This window comes from Trachypithecus francoisi, unplaced genomic scaffold, assembly GCF_009764315.1.
Source record: "Trachypithecus francoisi isolate TF-2019V2 unplaced genomic scaffold, Tfra_2.0 Lachesis_group8, whole genome shotgun sequence".
Classification (NCBI taxonomy): Eukaryota; Metazoa; Chordata; class Mammalia; order Primates; family Cercopithecidae; genus Trachypithecus; species Trachypithecus francoisi.
The window spans coordinates 62,431,857-62,450,846 of record NW_022681473.1 but is presented as its reverse complement, the minus strand read 5'-3'; the positions used below and the strand labels follow the sequence as shown (position 1 = coordinate 62,450,846).

General features: G+C 43.6%; 1 protein-coding gene across 5 annotated transcripts in view; it reads right to left on the bottom strand.

Annotated features, from left to right (window-relative positions):
• NUP98 (nucleoporin 98 and 96 precursor) overlaps window positions 1-18,990 on the bottom strand; it is a 135,793-nt gene that overhangs the window by 110,048 nt on the left and 6,755 nt on the right. For all 5 annotated transcript variants that reach the window (XM_033205666.1, XM_033205667.1, XM_033205665.1 and 2 more), the window contains exons 2-5: window positions 5,794-5,897; window positions 3,289-3,390; window positions 3,006-3,182; window positions 337-476 (exon numbers count right to left, since the gene is read on the bottom strand). In XM_033205666.1, coding sequence (XP_033061557.1) covers window positions 337-476; window positions 3,006-3,182; window positions 3,289-3,390; window positions 5,794-5,869 — 495 coding nt within the window. In that variant the 5' untranslated portion in view covers window positions 5,870-5,897. The remainder of the gene's footprint in view (window positions 1-336; window positions 477-3,005; window positions 3,183-3,288; window positions 3,391-5,793; window positions 5,898-18,990) is intronic.

The following is an 18,990-nucleotide window of genomic DNA, read 5'->3' as shown; positions in this document are numbered from 1 at the left end:
AACAAAACAAACTAAACCAAACCAAACCAACAGCTGACCATTCAGAAGCAAATTTTTAACAAAGTAAATTCAAATTCTATCTTATACCATCTTATTATAAAATTTTATGAATACACATTTGATTGGGATGAGCCTAATTCAAATATACATCATAATCTAGATTTGCATTTCACAAGTTTCCCTGTCTACTATACAACTATTTATAGATTTTGTTTTTAACACATTGTTCAGGAAGTGTCAAGCTAAGCTGGATGAGAAGCAATTTTACTATTCATCCTGCAAAGAAATATACATGCGGGAAAAAACATTCCACAAAGATTGGAAGAAAATACATACGTTAAATTTAATAGTAGTCCCAGTAGGAGCAGCTGTAAAACTACTTGGCCCAAAGAGGGAGCCAGATGTGCTGCCAAAAGGATTAGAGGTGGTATTTGTGGTTCCAAAGAGTCCTCCACTGCTGGTACTGGTTCCAAAATCTAAAAATAAGAAAAATGAGATGATAACAGTAAGAAATTTAAGAATCTATAAGATGCCTTGGAATTGGGCTATGGCACTAGTGCCACAGTACTTTTTCACATTCTCAATTTTTTTTTTTTAAGACAGGGTCTTGCTCTGTCTCCTAGGATGGAGTGTAGTGGTGCAATCACAGCTCACTGCAGCCTTGACCTCACAGGCTCAAGCAATACTCCTGCCTCAGTCTCCCAAGTAGCCGGGACCACAGGCATGTGCCGCCACACTCAGCTAATTTTTTTTTTAATTTTTGTAGAGATTGCCTCTTGCCATGCTGCTCAGGCTAGTCTCAAATTGCTGGGCTCAAGCAATCCTCCCACCTCGGCCTCCTAAAGTGCTGGGATTACAGGTGTGAGTCACTGCGCCTGGTCTCACATCCTGAAATATTTTACCTTTCAAGTCTCCCAAGCAAATATATTCAAATACAAATTTCTTTTTTTTTTCCTTTTTTTTTTTTTGAGACCGAGTCTCGCTGTGAAGCCCAGGCTGGAGTGCAGTGGCGTGATCTCAGCTCACTGCAACCTCCGCCTCCCAGGTTGACGCCATTCTCCTGCCTCAGCCTCCTGAGTAGCTGGGACTACTACTGGTTAGCCCGCCACCACGCCCAGCTAATTTTTTTTTTTTTTTTTTTTCAGTAGAGACAAGGTTTCACTGTAGTTAGCCAGGATGGTCTCGATTTCCTGACCTCATGATCCACCCACCTTTGCCTCCCAAAGTGCTGGGATTACAGGCATGAGCCACCACGCCTGACCCAAACAGAAATTTTATACAGAAAAATACATACTTCCAAGCTCACAACTTTCAAGTGAAACAAAGTCTGAATCCTTTGGTCAGGTAAGTGTCCATAAAGACCTAGGGTCACACTTGGAAGACAACTTAAAAGAAATACTTTGTTTCATCAAAAATTTTATCTCATTTCTCCTTTTCTCGTTTAACTAGATGCTGAATAAACTTGTCTTTCTGAAAACATCTTGTCACAGACTTCAAGAGTGGTCACAGTATTTTATTTACATACATTATGACATATACCTACACATAACCGAAAACTTTAGAATATACAAGTGGTCCTATTAGAGAAATCAAATATAGATTAATGGAAAATTTCACCCCCCAGAATTTCAGAAAAATTAGCACTGTCAATTACTTTACAGAAACTAATAAAGAAATAGCAAATCCTTGGATTACTTTACGTTTCCAAAAAGCTGAGTTTAAAAAAAAATTACACATAAATGAATTTAATTGTTGTTAAGGAATATATTGCTGAAAGTATCAGAGACACTACTTCTAAAGAAGTTATGCCAGGTGCAGTGGCTCACGCCTGTAATCCCAGCACTTTGGGAGGCCAAGGCAGATGGAACACGAGGGTCAGGAATTTGAGACCACCCTGGTCAATATGGTGAAACCCCATCTCTACTAAAAATACAAAAATTAGCTAGGCATGACAGCGGGCACCTGTAAGTCCCAACTACTCGGGAAGCTGAGGCAAGAGACTCACTTGAACCGGTGAGGCAGAGGTTGCAGTGGTGAGCAGAGATCATGCCACCGCACTCCAGTCTGGGTAACAGATCGAGACTCCATCTCAGAAAAAAAAAAAGAGGTTATACATATGGTGCCAGAAATGTCACTAAGCAATAGAAATGTATTGCCAATATTTAGAATTAGTAACATCCTAATTACCAGGTTAAAGAGTACTATGATTCCTCACTGGCAAACTGCTACTACTTCTTTCTAAAACATGTCTTAATATATAGTTTAAAGCAAATAGGCACATTTCTTTTGAATTACTACTTTAGACTGCATTACATATTGCTATGGTTAAATATTTCAATGTTATACAAACAACTTTCCCTCTGGAAAATACTCATGGCTGGCTAACCATTCTTCTATACTCTTGTGCCAGGAATGGCATCATTTGATAAGGCATACCTGATGAACTAGCAGTGGTTGCCTCAAAGTATAGTGCTGTGTGGGGAAGTATCCCCAAGACATGTTTGGACTTAAAGTGAAAAAAGCCATCAAATAAAAATATCTGCCATGGACAAAGAATGGAGGAGTAACCATGTCATGTCCAATATGTCATTCTTGCTCTAATCTCTTCATGCCAAATATAAAACAGAGACAAGAAGGTGCCTCTGCAGCACAATACGGCTGACTATAACATATTCCTCCTTGAAATTCTCCCATCTTAACATGAACTACACTACTCTGACCTGGCTTTTCATCCTTTCTCTGGCCATTCTACATCAGGAAGCTCTTCCTCTGCGTATCCCTTAAGTAACAGTACTTCAAATTTCTATCCTTATAGAAATGTACATGCTGTCTTCCTTTTCAGCCTATTAACCTTTTCAGTACATACTGAAGTTTTTCCTCTTCCCATATTTTTGCCAATTAGCGGGAAAAGAAGGTAGATTAACATAGAAAAAAGGAGAAAAGACAACACATTCAATAAGCAAACCAAATTATTAGATGCAGAGCTCCAGCAATATCCTACTTACTCCCAAAGCCAGTTGGTTTATTTTGTGCAAAGGCATTGTTTTGGGATGAGAAAAGACTGGTCCCTGTGCTTGCAGTTCCAAACAAGGTATTTGCTGTTCCTGTTGATGTACCAAACCCAAAGCCAGTGCTTGTGGAGGTAGCTGGCTGGCTAAATGAACTGGTTCCAAATAATCCTCCTGAGGAGATGGAGAAGGAGGGAAAAAGTTAAGTAGATCAGAGCCGCTAAGTCAATGCCTATACCAGCTACAAACAAACCAGTTATATCACAAATGAAGACCTTACCTGGTTTAGTCTGTGAATTTCCAAAGAGGCCTCCAGTATTGTTGCTAGAACCAAAGGCAGATGTTCCAAATGCCCCTCCACTAGTAGTGCCAAAGCCAGTATCTGCAAAAGCAAAATCCAGATTAAATTAGAATTTAGAATAAAATCTACATAAGATGACCAAATGAAAAGGTGTTTTAATATTTCTTAAACTTCTGAATTTGAACTACTAGTCTAATTGAAAACATTTTTTCAAACTCCCATCAGAGTATGAACTACAGAGTAAAAACCAAACCACAGACATTTTATTCATTGTCCCCAGGGTAAGTATGAAAATTTGAAGACACAAGGAGTGACTTTTCAATAAAAGTTACAGATGTTCACAGGTTAAAAAAATAAAAAGAAAAGTGCTGGTCAGGCGCAGTGGCTCACACCTGTAATCCCAGCATTTTGGGAGGCCAAGGCGGACGAATCATTTGAGGTCAGGAGTTCAAGACCAGCCTGACCAACATGGTGAAATCCCGCCTCTACTAAAAATTCAAAAAAATTAGTGACACTCCATAGTCACTGAGATAAATGGTCTTTCATCAGGGGAACACATCAGAACAACTTGGGAAGCTTTTTCAAAATACACACGTCCAGGTTTCAACTCCAGAAATTCTAATTCTGCAATTTTTTATGAGATATGTATTTTGAATAAAACTTCCAAAGGTGACTGTGACGGGCACTTCTAGTTAAAAACCACAGACGTGGATCTAGAGTTCTCTAAAAAGGAGGTCAGGAGCCACTTAAGAAAACTTCCTTGCCAGGTGCGGTGGCTCACGCCTGTAACCTCAGTACTTTGGGAGGCCAACGTGAGCGGATCACGAGGTCAGGAGATCGAGACCATCCTGGTTAACACGGTGAAACCTCGTCTCTACTTAAAATACCAAAAAAAAAAAAAAAAAAAAATTAGCCGGGCCTGGTGGTGGGCACCTATAGTCCCAGCTACTCGGGAGGCTGAGGCAGGAGAATTGCTTGAACCCAGGAGGCAGAAGTTGCAGTGAGCCGAGATTGCGTCACTGCACTCCATCCTGGGTGACAGAGTGAGACTCCACCTCAAAAAAAAACAAAAAAACAAAAAAACAAACTTCCTCTATTACTAATTACTATTAATTTTATTAGGTATGATAGAGGCTTGTTATGCTTCTTAAAGAATCCTTAAGGCCGGGCGCGGTGGCTCAAGCCTGTAATCCCAGCACTTTGGGAGGCCGAGACGGGCGGATCACGAGGTCAGGAGATCGAGACCATCCTGGCTAATACGGTGAAACCTCGTCTCTACTAAAAAATACAAAAAACTAGCTGGGCGAGGTGGCGGGCGCCTGTAGACCCAGCTGCTCGGGAGGCTGAGGCAGGAGAATGGCGTGAACCCGGGAGGCAGAGCTTGCAGTGAGCTGAGATCCGGCCACTGCACTCCAGCCTGGGTGACAGAGCGAGACTCCGTCTCAAAAAAAAAAAAAAAAAAAGAATCCTTAGCCCAGTGCCGTGGCTTATGCTTGTAATCCCCTCGCGCTTTAGCAGGCTTAAGCAGGAGAACTGCTTGAACCCAGGAGGTGGAGGTTACAGCGAGCTGAGAAAAATGAGCCAGGCATGGTGGTGTGCAACTGTGGTCCCAGTTACTTAGGAGGCTGAGGTATGAGGATTGCTTGGGTCTGGGAGGTTGAGGCTGTAGAGAACCATGATACTGCCAATGCACTCCAGCCTCAGTGACAGTGCAGGATCCTATCTCAAAAAAATAAATAAATAAATTTCATCAAGTAGAGAAAGTTTCTGGGATTTAAAATATTCTGTTAAGATGCTCTCCTCCCCCTGGAAAGAAAGAGACTCCCAGCACTTTGGGAGGCCGAGACGGGCGGATCACGAGGTCAGGAGTTCGAGACCATCCTGGCTAACACGGCGAAACCCTGTCTCTACTAAAAAATACAAAAAAAGCTAGCCGGGCGAGGTGGCTGGCGCCTGTAGTCCCAGCTACTTGGGAGGCTGAGGCAGGAGAATGGCGTAAACCCGGGAGGCGGAGCTTGCAGTGAGCTGAGATCCGGCCACTGCACTCCAGCCCGGGCGACAGAGCGAGACTCCGTCTCCAAAAAAAAAAAAAACATTTCTGTGACATCTGAATGTCACATCATGTTCACAGGGTAAATTCCAGGGCAGTTATTTCATAACTGCATTTTAGACTTCAACATTAAAAGAATTATTTTCTGGTCTGAAAATCAGTAACAAATTATAACTTTCTGTTAACCAAAATAATGCAAATATTTTAGGTATCTTCTACTGATGATCAGAGGAAGGCCATGAAAACTTAGAATTTATTTCTACTTTCTTAAAAACTGTTAAAGAGATCTTACCCTAGTTATTTTTTCAAGATGACTTTGCTGTAAATACGAAAGTATAAATAAAATTCCCACCTAAAGCTTATCAGAGTGGATTTGTTCTTAGTAAGAAGAGAGTAATTAAGGTTTCCCCCTTTTATCCTTTTTAAAAACTTACTCTGTCCAAATGTTGAAGTTGTGCCAAAGCCACCTGTGCCACCCCCAAAGGGTGTTCCAAATGATTTGTTAAACATCTTCAAAATGAGTCTTTGTTTCAGAAAGCTGGGAAGAAGAAAACATTATCACTCTTTCTTAAAGAGCACAAAATGGAATGTAATTGTTTTAGAAAATCTATCATTCCACAAACTTAGGCCTATTCAAACTATCGTATATACTCTCATTCAATATCCTCAAACTGTATGATAAAATAAACCTTGTAAAATGATCTTTAATCTACAACGTTCCTGAGCCGAACAGTAAGGTTAAACTTCATAATTTGAGGTTAAACTTCAGATCCCAACATTAACCATCCATTTAAAATAATGTTTTCAACCTTTTTTTTTTTTTTAACCTAAGTCCCCTTTTTAATCAGTAAGTATTTCAGGTCTACGAGGCAAGATGTTTATATGATCCACCTAGGAGGTTATGAATCATACCCATCAAAAAATTATAACCACAGTCTGCTACCCCAACCACCTAAAAAGCTAACATGTTTGTCAGGTTTTCTTTTTTTTTTTGAAATGGAATGGTATGCAGTGGCTCACTGCAATCTCCTCCTCCTGGGTTCAAGTTATTCTCCAGCCTCAGTCTCAGAGTAACTGGGATTACAGGCATGTGTCTAATTATTTGTATTTTTAGTAGAGACAGGGTTTCACCATGTTGGCCAGGCTGGTCTTAAACTCCTCATCTCAAGTGGTCCACCCACCTGGGCCTCCCAAAGTGCTGGGATTACAGGCACGAGCCACCGCACCCGGACAAGACTTTGTTTTCCATAGTTTGCATTATAAAGTTTATTTTTCCCTATCTTCGAGGTATATAAAACATGATAATAGTAAATGTTTTTCAAATTATTCATGCCCTGCCTTCTATCTCTAAATCCTAGAGATTCTGGTGCCCTGACATTCTCTTGGAGATTACGTTTTAAGACTATTCTCTATGGTCCCCTACTTATCTATCTTCTACTTCTAAGATTACAGAAAACCTTTGATGAAAATCCCTCATCTCTGGCCAGGCACAGTGGCTCAAACTCTAATCCCGGCAGCTCGGGGGGCTGAAGCTGGCTGATTGCTTGAACCCAGGAGTTCGAGACTAGCCTGGGCAACATGGTGAAGCCCTGGCTCTACAAAAAATCAAAGTTGGACTGGTGTGGTAACAGAGGACTGTAGTCCCAGTTACTCGGTTGGCTGAGGTGGGAGGACTGCTTGAGCCCAGGAGGTAGAGGTTGCCATGAGCCATGATCCTGCCACTTCCCTCCAGCAAAGGTGATAGGGTGAGACCGTCTCAAAAACAAACAAAAAAACCCTTACCTTGGCCAGGCGCAGTGGCTCACGCCTGTAATCCCAGCACTTTAGGAGGTCAAGGTGGGTGGATCACCTGAGCTCAGGAGTTCGAGACCAGCCTGGCCAACACAGTGAAAGCTGGTCTCTACTAATAGTACAAAAATTAGGCCGGGCGCGGTGGCTCAAGCCTGTAATCCCAGCACTTTGGGAGGCCGAGGCGGGCGGATCACGAGGTCAGGAGATTGAGACCATCCTGGCTAACACGGTGAAACCCCGTCTCTACTAAAAAATACAAAAAAAACTAGCCGGGCGAGGTGGTGGCGCCTGTAGTCCCAGCTACTCGGGAGGCTGAGGTAGGAGAATGGCGTGAACCTGGGAGACGGAGCTTGCAGTGAGCCGAGATCTGGCCACCGCACTCCAGCCTGGGTGACAAAGCGAGACTCCATCTCAAAAAAAAAAAAAAAAATTAGCCAGGCGAGGTGGTGCATGCCTGTAATCCCAGCTACTTGGGAGGCTGAGGCAGGAAAACTGCTTGAACCTGGAAGGCAGAGGTTGCAGTAAGCTGAGATCGCACCACTGTACTCCAGCATGGGTGATAAGAGCGAAACTCTGTCTCAAAAACAAAAACAAAAACCCTCACCTCATATAAATTATTTCACTCCTGTATCCAAACTATGCACCTGGTTATTTAATGAACTGGACCAAACTGTTCCAAGAACGACTACAAAGAAAAGTTTGATTACCCCCATCTGAATAAAAATAGCTGTATGGTTTACTCAAAAGAGCTTCCCCCCTCCATAAATTTTCCTTAAATTTAGATGCCTGCTACCTCTTATCTGCCAGTAGACAATAGGTTAATAAGTAAACTACTTTCAGTATAAAAACTCTGAAAACAGCCAATCATGCTTATCTGGATTTTGTGACAGGTATGATGATTTTTCTATTATAACCACACAATGTATGTAGTCTTTTCTTCTAGGAAACTCACGCCATGTTCATATAATAGAATTAAATACTACATTTTGAGGTCTTCCCCAAATTCTAGTGTCCCACTAACACTTCTAGTCACTCTAATACCCCAACATTTTGTGCAACATTGAAAAAGATAAGGCTGTTCCTTAAATAAATGATGCTTTACAGAAATATTCTCTCTCCTAAAATTCCCTAGGAAAAAAAATTAAATAGTTATTTATCTCAATATCCAAAAATCGAGTAACTCCTTTGATTAAACAAAGCTCACTAAAATCAGTGGTTCTAGAGGGCCACATCAGAATTACGCGGCAAGCTTTTCAAAATACAAACTCTGGCCGGTTACAGTGGCTCACATCTGTAGATCCCAATGCTTTGGGAAGTTGAGGCAGGAAGATCTGCTTAAAGCCAGACCAGCTTGGACAACACAGCAAGACTCCGTCTCTATTAAAAAAATAAAATAAAATACAAACGAGGCATGGTGGTGCATACCTGTATGCAGCACCAGCTACTAGTGAGGTTGAAACTAGTGAATCACTGTAGCCCAGGAGTTCAGGCCTGCAGCAAGCTACGAATGGTGCCACTGCATTCCAGCAAGCAAGCAAACAAACAAAAATACAAATTGCCAGGCTCCATTCTAGAAATACTGAACCAAAATGTCTAGGGCTGGGGTATAGACATTTGCATTCAGAAAAAGTTCAAGTTACTCTAAAGCACACCCTTGGCCGGGTGCAGTGGCTCACGCCTGTAATTCCAACACTCTGAGAGGCAGAGGCAGGCAGATCACCTGAGGCCAGGAGTTTGAGACCAGCCTGGCCAACATGGCGAAACCCTGTCTCTACTAAAAATACAAAAACTAGTCGGGCATGTTGGTGGCACCTGTAGTCCCAGCTACTCAGGAGGCTGAGACAGGAGAATTCCTTGAACCCTGGAGGTAGAGCTTGCAATGAGCTGAGATCGTGCCACTGCACTCCAGCCTGGGCAACAGAGTGAGCCTCCGTCTCAAAAAATACAAATGAACAAAATAAAAAAATAAAATAAGGTTATGGCCAAAAAATGACAAGGGATTTTTGGCTTCTCGTGAAAAACCTGATAATTAACCAAACTATGACTGTAATCACTTCATGGCAATGACAGGCTGGAGCTTAGTAGCAATTCCCTCTATTTACCTCTCTTCTGTGAGAGCATGCCACAATACCCACCCAATGTCACTCATTTACATCAACTGCCTGGTTCCTGTGGGTTTTCAGTTTGTGACTACTGACACAATCAGAGAAAGAACATGTAGCATTTTACTTCCTCTATTAACAATAAGGCTGGATGCAGTGGCTCACCACCTGTAATTCCAGCACTTTGGGAGGCCAAGGTGGGCAGATCACTTGAGGCCAAGAGTTTGAGACCAGCTTGGCCAACATGGCAAAATCCCATCTCTACTAAAAATACACAACTCAGCTGATAGCAGTGGTGCACACCTGTGATCCCAGCTACTCGGGTGGCTGAGGCAGGAGAATCGCTTGAACTCAGGAAGCGGAGGTTGCAGTTAGTTGAGATCATGCCACTGCAGTACAGTCTAGGCAACACAGAGAGACTCTGTCTCAACAAACAAATAACAGAACTAGATAATACAGATATTTGCATTAACTATTTTCCACTCCATTTGGATTTTACTCCAAAAATGTAGTAAAATCCATTCAAAAAAAAGTAATCCTAGAGACAGAAATAAACCCATTAAAGTTTAAAGGCATATCACACTTAAGCCTTTATTCTTTCAAATATGTTAAACTGGCCCAAGCTGAAACCTCCCCCAGGAAGAAATACAAGGTAACATTTGAGTTCTTACTATGTCCCAGGCACTGTTCTAAATGCTGTTTATGAATTATCTCATGTAAACCTCCCAAGAATCCAATGATGTAAGTATTTTTATCTCTATTTTACAAGGATGAAATTAAGGCACAAGAATCTATTTGCCCAAGACAAAGCTATTGTTGACCCTAGCATGGCCAATGCTTCTAGAATCTAGAGTCTACAGCTCCTAGAGAAAGAACACTGCTAATTAAAGGGAAATGACCTTGCATTCACTATAAGCGGGGAACCTACAAAACCAACATTTGGCACTACAGATCCAGCACTATCAGGGAAAGACACTTCTCTGGCAAATATGTGAGTTCTAGTCACCAGAAATAATCTCTTTCATGGAGTAAGGATAATGTATAAGGCATACCCATGGCAAAGATGAAATTTACAACAAAGATTAACCTTTCTCCTTTTTTTCTTTATGAATGGACTTATACCTGTTGCAAGTTTTTCTTTTTGGTATATTTAAAAAGAAAAAAGAAAAATGAAATTGTTGTATATAGAAAAGAGACCTTTAACTTTATCCTTAATTTTACTCTGTTCTCTATGCTCAAAAATCTCCTAATTAATAATTCAGATTCTCAGATACAAGTATGCCTTATAATACACATCAGTAGTCCAATCAATGGACAAATATTCTGACACTGTCCAAAGTGAAGTTCTATAAACTGATATACTGCTTAACACATCTAACTTTTATGATCTCTGTAACTCTGGGTACAACAACAAAATTCAGTTTTCTACCCAGAAAAGTGGTGGCTATCCTGAAATGTGGTCAAAACAAAACAAACAACTCCACGCAACTGTCAACTTTAAGACTATCTGAAAGACGCATATATGCAAGCTTCCCAAGACATTTCCAATTTGCTGCTAACTCCAGACACAAATGGGAAGTAGTTTTTCCTCTCACTTCATTAAGCTCCTTTGTATCAAAGCCAGCAAAGAACAAAAACAATAAATATTTGTTAGATGAATGGACTAGTATAGTACTTCCTACTTTACAAAGCATTTTTTCATACGTCCTCTCATCTAATCTTCACAAATATACTAAGAGGCAGGGATTATCACACACAGTCAAACTGAAAATTTTTGCCCTAGACAAGAGGGCTGGGAAAGGAGGCTGGGTGGAATTCCAGGAAGAGACTAATTAGCCTAATGTAACCTAATAACATATCCCAACAAAACTATCTGGAACCTTCTGTTTTACAGTATCCTCCCTAGGATAGATCTTTGATCAAGCCATTCCCTTGGTTAGAACATCATATCCTCTATAAGGCTGGGCACGGTGGCTCACGTCTGTAATCCCAGCACTTTGGGAGGCCGAGGTGGGTGGATCACCTGAGGTCAGGGGTTCGAGTCCTGCCTGGCCAATATGGAGAAACCCCGTCTCTACTAAAAATACAAAAATTAGCCAGAAGCGGTGGCGCATGCCTGTAATCCCAGCTACTCGGGAGACTGAGGCAAGAGTCGCTTGAACCCAGGAGGCGGAGGTTGCAGTGAGTCAAGATCACGCCACTGCATTCCAGCCTGGAAAACAGAGCAACACTGTCTCAAACAAAAAAAAGAACATCGTACCCTCTCTAAAAATCATCTCTTCTTCCTAAAAATTGTTGCTCAAGCCTCACCTGCTTTCACAAGACTGCCGCACACCCTTAAACTCTTTATTACTATAAAAACACTTCAAAGACCAGGCGCAGTGGCTCATGTCTGTAATCCTAGCACTCTGGAAGGCTCAGGCGGGCAGATCATGAGGTCAAGAGATTGAGACCATCCTGGCCAACATGGTGAAACCCCGTCTCTATTGAAAATACAAAAATTAGCTGGGCATGGTGGTGTGTGCCTCTAGTCCCAGATACTTGGAAGCTGAGGCAGGAGAATCACTTGAATCCAGGAGGCAGAGGTTGCAGTGAGCCGAGATCGGGCCACTGCACTTCAGCCTGGCAACAGAGTCAGACTCCATCTTAAAAAAAATAAAACACTTTACTTCCCCTCCTCCTTTCCAACACTGATTACGTAAACTACTATCACTCAGCTGCTTTTAGCTATGCAATAATTTGTTATTATACCTGCCACCTGAGTGTTTTACCTGTTTGCTGCTCTGGGTAAAAAAAAAGTCTTGACTTTGCTCACTGGGTGTAAATTAATTTTAAAGAGTCTACAGTATCTTACATAGCTCCTTCCTAACAGCACTGAGCAGCATTTTTTCCATTCCCTTAACATAACCCTAATCATTTTAGAGTGAAGAGTACATTAGCTTTGGTGTGAGACATCTGTGTTTAAATCTCTGTCACTCGGCTAGGCGTGGTGGCTCACGCCTGTAATCCCAGCACTTTGGGAGGCCAAGGCTGGTGGATCACCTGAGCTCAGGAGTTCGAGACCAGCCTGGCCAACATGGTGAAACCCCGTCTCTACTAATAATACAAAAATTAGCCTGCACGCTACTCAGGAAGCTGAGGCAGGAGAATTACTTGAACCTGGGAGGCGGAGGTTGCTGTGAGCCCAGATGATGCAACTGCACTCCAGCCTGGGTGACAACAGTGAAACTCTGTTTCCAAAACCAAATAAATAAATTTATAAAATGAAAGAATAGGCCGGGCGCGGTGGCTCAAGCCTGTAATCCCAGCACTTTGGGAGGCCGAGGCGGGCGGATCACGAGGTCAGGAGATCAAGACCATCCTGGCTAACATGGCGAAACCCCGTCTCTACTAAAAAAATACAAAAAAAAAAACTGTAGTCCCAGCTACTCGGGAGGCTGAGGCAGGAGAATGGCGTAAACCCGGGAGGCGGAGCTTGCAGTGAGCTGAGATCCGGCCACTGCACTCCAGCCTGGGCGACAAGAGCTCTGTCTCAAAAAAAAAAAAAAAAATGAAAGAATATGTATCTAACTATTAAGAATTACTGTATAAGGCTGGGCACAGTGGCTCATGCATGTAATCCCACCACTTTGGGAGGCCCAAAGTGGGCGGATCACCTGAGGTCGGGAGTTCAAGACCAGCCTGAGGAACATGGAGAAACCCCATCTCTACTAGAAATACATAATTAGCCGGTTGTGATGGCGCATGCCTTCATCCTAGCTACTCGGGAGGCTGAGGCAGGAGAATCGCTTGAACCCAGGAGACAGAGATTGCAGTGAGGTAACAAGAGCGAAACTCCATCTCAAAAAAACAACAAAAAAAATCCTGTCAGTTACCACTGTTGTGACTCTTAAAATCTAAAGTTAATTCAAATTAAAAAGTTAAAAAAATAAAAAATTCCTCTGCCACTTGCTACTGTGTAAGTCATAATATTCAATCTTTCAGACCTCAATTTCTACATCTGAACAATAGGGATTGTACAGCCTACACCAAAAGACTGGTAGGAGCACAAAGTTGCCTCATACTAGAGCTCCTCAAAAGCAGCATTTGGTTTTGTTTTTCAACTGGTATTTTACAGGTATTTATAATTTAAAAAGTGTAATAAATGTCCCCTCACTTTAAACTTCGGCTCATCAATGGCTAGCTAGAATGCCATAATTTCTTATTTCTCCATGCTTAAGTGTCATCCACTGATCACTTAGCACAAGTATAAAGCACCACTGTAAACAAAAACAAATCCCATCCCTGCATAAATACAATATATTGAGATTACTATGATCACTCAATCTTTTCCATCAATCTCACATCTTTATTCTCAACTATCCATCTTTTTAATTTACAAATTCATTTACCTATTTCTGTTTTCTTTTTGGTTTTTGTTTTGAGACGAGGTCTCACTCTGTTGCCCAGGCTGGAATGCAGTGGCATGACCATGGCTCACTGCAGCCTGGACCTCCTGGGTTTAAGTGATCCTCCCACTTTAGCCTCCCAAGTAGCTGAGACCACAGGTATGTGCCACTATGTTGCCCAGGGTCGTCTCTAACTCCCGGACTCAAGCCATCTTCCTGCTTTGGCCTCCTAAAGAGCAGGGATTATAGGTGAGCCCTGTGCCAGGCCCATTTACCTCTTTTTCTTTCTTTTTTTTTTTTTGAGACACAGTCTTGCTCTGTTGACAGGCTGGAGTGCAGTGGCATGATCTCGGCTCACTGCAATCTCTGCCTCCTGGGTTCAAGCGATTTCCCTGCCTCAGCCTCCCGATAAGATGGGACTACAAGCACCCACCACCACACCTGGTTAATTTTTTTGTATTTTAGTAGAGATGGGGTTTCACCATATTGGCCAGGATGGTCTTGATCTCCTGATCTTGTGATCCGCCTGCCTCAGCCTCCCAAAGTGCTGGGATTACAGGCGTGAGCCACTGCACCCGGCCCCATTTACCTATCAAGAAGGTTAAGCATGCAAATACTAGTAAGCTCTGTGTCAAAGGAAGTAAAATTAAACAAAGATGTGAAGTGATGAGTGACTGTAACATTTACGGAGGATGAACTGGTCCCTTCGTGAACAGACCAGCCCTAAATCAGGTGCTCAATTCTTCTCCCCTTGACCAATGATTTTCAAATATTTCTTAGCTATGAAACACGACATATAAAACAGACATAAGCAGAAACTGCTCTGGCTGAAGTGAAGAGGGAGTAGGTACAGTAGAACACTATCAGCTCTGCCCTATGAAGAAGCTTAGGGCTCTATGAACCAATGTGAAATATTGTTTGAGATTAGTGGTTCTCAAAGTGTGATCCAAAGACGCCTAAAAGTCCCCAACACTTCCTCCAGGGGTTCCATGAAATCAAAAACATTTTCGCAATAAAACTAAGACATTTTGCCTTTTTTCTTTACTGTTCTGACCTCTGTGATGAGGTGCAATATCAATGGTGTGTAAAAATGCTGGAAACTCCGCATGAATCAAAGAAACAACCCAAATGGTGCTGAACTAACACGGAATTCTTCACTGTTACCCATTTACTGTGGGCAGCAAGCCACCTATGTGCCGAGGCAAGAGACTGAGGGTACGAGCTGTTCTAGTATAATAAAATCTATAAAATAAGAATAGTTATACTAGATACAGGTAATAGATTATGATTATGTATGAATATCATTAATCATTAGTTTGTAGCAATTATTCTTTACTCCAATATTATAGTAGTCCTTGCTCTACAATTGTAACTAAAGAAAAACCACGCCATACAGAGATAAGAGCTGAGGGGACACAGTGAGAAATGACCAGAAGACAAGAGTGCGAGCCTTCTGTCAAGCCCAGACAGGGCCACCAGAGGGCTCCTTGGTCTAGCGGTAATGCCAGCATCTGGGAAGATGCCCGTTGTCAGGCGGACCGTGGTCTAGCGGTAGCGTCAGTGCCAAGGAAAAACATCCGCTACTTAGCAGACCAGGAAAGGGAGTCTCCCTTTTCCCAGAGGAGTTCAGAGAAGACTCTACTCCTCCACCTCTTGTGGCGGGTCTGACATAAGTCAGGCCCGTCCGCAGTTATCCGGAGGCCTACCCGTCTCCCTGTGATGCTGTGCTTTAGTGGTCATGCTCCTAGTCCACCTTCATGTTCCATCCTGTACACCTGGCTCTGCCTTTTAGATAACAGTAGCAAATTAGTGAAAGTACTAAAAGTCTCTGATATGCAGAAATAATGGCTTAAGCCGTGTCTACTCTGTCTCTCCTCTCTGCCTCGGCTGCCAGGCAGGGAAGGACCCACCCCCTCATCCAGTGGACACGTGACCCACCTGACCCTACCTATCATTGGAGATGGCTCTCACTCCTTACCCTGCCCCTTTGTCTTGTATCCAATAAATATCAGCGCAGTCTGGCATTCGGAGCCACTACCAGTCTCCGCATCTTGGTGGTAGTGGTGCCCCAGGCCAAGCTGTTTTTTCTTTGTCTTGTGTCTTTAATCCTACAATCTCTCGCCTCCACACGCGGGGAGAAAAACCCACCAACCCTGTGGGGCTGGACCCTACAATTTACAATACAAAAAATTCCACTTTCACTTAAGAGGGTCCTTAATGAAGCAGTAAAAATTATTAGTTGTATTATTTCTCAACACTACAGCACACTTCTTTTAATTCGGTATTGGAAAATACTCAAAAACTTCCACATACTCAAATACAAAGGATATCAAGGGGCAAACCACCTGTATTACTTCTGAAAGCTAAATGAAGTTGTTTTTCTCATGGAACACCATTTTAACCGCCCCCCCCCCCCCCACTTTCTTTCTTTTTTTCTGAGACAGAGTCTTGCTCTGTCACCCAGGCTGGAGTGCAGGGGCGCAATCTTGGCTCACTGCAACCTCTGCCTCCCAGGTTCACACCATTCTCCTGCCTCAACCTCCCAAGTAGCTGGGATTACAGGCGCCCGCCACCACGCCCGGCTAACTTTTTGTATTTTTAGTAGAGACCGGTTTTCACCGTGTTAGCCAGGATGGTCTTGATCTCCTGACCTCGTGATCCGCCCCCTTCAGCCTCCCAAAGTGCTGGGATTACAGGTGTGAGCCACTGCGCCCAGCCCACCATTTTAATTTCACAGAATGACTGACAAACTATGGCTATTAAGATTTGGTGCGGGCCGGGCGTGGTGGCTCAAGCCTGTAATCCCAGCACTTTGGGAGGCTGAGACAGGCGGATCACGAGGTCAGGAGATCGAGACCATCCTGGCTAACACGGTGAAACCCCATCTTTACTAAAAAATACAAAAAAACTAGCCGGGCAAGGTGGCGGGCGCCTGTAGTCCCAGCTACTCGGGAGGCTGAGGCAGGAGAATGGCATAAACCCGGGAGGCGGAACTTGCAGTGAGCTGAGATCCAGCCACTGCACTCCAGCCCGGGCGACAGAGCGAGACTCCGTCTCAAAAAAAAAAAAAAAAGATTTGGTACTGGCCAGGTATGGTGGCTCACACCTGTAATCCTAGCACTTTGGGAGGCCAAGGCAGGTGGATCACTTGAGGTCAGGAGTTCAAAACCAGCCTGGCCAACACGATGAAATCTCGTCTCTACCAAAAATACAAAGAATTGGGCCGGGCGCGGTGGCTCACGCCTGTAATCCCAGCACTTTGGGAGGCCGAGACGGGCGGATCACAAGGTCAGGAGATCGAGACCATGGTGAAACCCCGTCTCTACGAAAAATACAAAACATTAGCCGGGCGCGGTGGCGGACGCCTGTAGTCCCAGCTACTCAGGAGGCTGAGGCAGGAGAATGGCGTGAGCCCGGGAGGCGGAGCTTGCAGTGAGCCGAGATCATGCCACTGCACTCTAGTCTGGGCGACAGAGGAGACTCCGTCTCAAAAAAAAAAAAAAAAAAAAAAGACTTATTTGATGAGATAGGTGGAAACAGAAACAATTGTATAATTAAATTTGTCAACATTTGGAAGATCTGGGCTGGGCCAATGGGGCTCATGCCTGTAATCCCAGCTCTTTAGGAGGCTGAGACAGGAAGATCACTTGAGGTCAGGAGTCCCAGACCAGCCATGGCCAACATGTTGAAACCCCGTCTCTATAAAAAATACAAAAATTGGCCGGGCGCAGTGGCTCAAGCCTGTAATCCCAGCACTTTGGGAGGCCGAGAAGGGCGGATCACAAGGTCAGGAGATCGAGACCATCCTGGCTAATAACGGTGAAACCCCGTCTCTACTAAAGAATACAAAAAAAAAACTAGCCGGGCGATGAGGCGGACGCCTGTAGTCCCAGCTACTTGGGAGGCGGAGGCAGGAGAATGGTGTAAACCTGGGAGGCGGAGCTTACAGTGAGCTGAGATCCGGCCACCGCACTCTAGCCTGGGCGACAGAGCCAGACTCCGTCTCAAAAAAAACAAAAAACAAAAAACAAAAATTAGCTGGGTGTGGTGGTGCATACCTGTAGTCCCAGCTACTCAGGAGACTGAGGCATGAGAACTGCTTGAACCTGGAATGCAGAGGTTACAGTGAGCCAAGATTGTGCCACGACACTTCAGCCCAGGTGACAAAGTGAGACTCTGTCTCAAAAACAAAAAAATAAAAAATAATAAAAAAAGGAAGATCTGCGTAACTCAGTAAATCAGTATTTCCAAATGACGAATGCATCATGTTATAAAATCACAGAAGTGTAAAGATCCATTCAAAGTACAATACAGACCAATGCTTTTTAATACAACAGAGTACAAAAGTTCAATGACAGTTTCAGATTCCATACTACAATGACCCTTCAAAAAGGTATGAGGCCAGGCGCAGTGGCTCACGTCTGAAATCCTAGCACTTTGGAAGGCCAAGGTGGGCAGATCACTTGAGGCCAGGAGTTCAAACCCAACATGGCAAAACCTCGTCTCTACTAAAAATACAAAAATCTAGCCTGGCGTGGTGATGCGTGCCTGTTGTCCCAGCTACTCAGGAGGCTGAGGCAGGAGAATCGCTTGAACCTGGGAGGCGGAGGTTGGAGTAGGCTGAGATAGTGCTACTGCACTCCAGCTTGGGCGACAGAGCAAGACTCCGTCCCAAAAAAACAAATAAAAAGGTTTGAGTGCAGTGTCAAAGAACAGTTAGAATTATTTGAAAAGGCTATCAAAATACTCCTCCCTTTTCCAATTATGCATCTGTATGAGGCTAGATTTTCTTCATATACTTCAACCAAAACAACATATCATGTGTCAGAATGCAAAGACTGTTACATCTAATAGCTTTTTTTTTTTTGAGACGGAGTCTGGCTCTGTCACCCAGGTTGGAGTGCAGTGGCCAGATCTTAGCTCACTGCAAGCTCCGCCTCCCGGGTTCATGCCATTCTCCTGGCTCAGCCTCCCGAGTAGCTGGGACTACAGGCGCCCGCCACCTCACCTGGCTAGTTTTTTGTATGTTTTTTAGTAGAGACGGGGTTTCACCGTGTTAGCCAGGATGGTCTCGATCTCCTGATCTCGTGATCCGCCTGTCTCGGCCTCCCAAAGTGCTGGGATTACAGGCTTGAGCCACCGCGCCCGGCATCTTTTTTTTTTTTTATGATATGGAGTCTTGCTCTGTCGCCTAGGATGGAGCACAGTGGTGTAATCTGGGCTTACTGCAACCTCTGCCTCCCGGGGTCAAGCGATTTCTCTGCCTCAGCCTCCCAAGTAGCTGGGACTACAGGTGCGTGTCACTGTGCCCAACTAATTTTTGTATTTTTAGTAGAGATGGGGGTTTCAC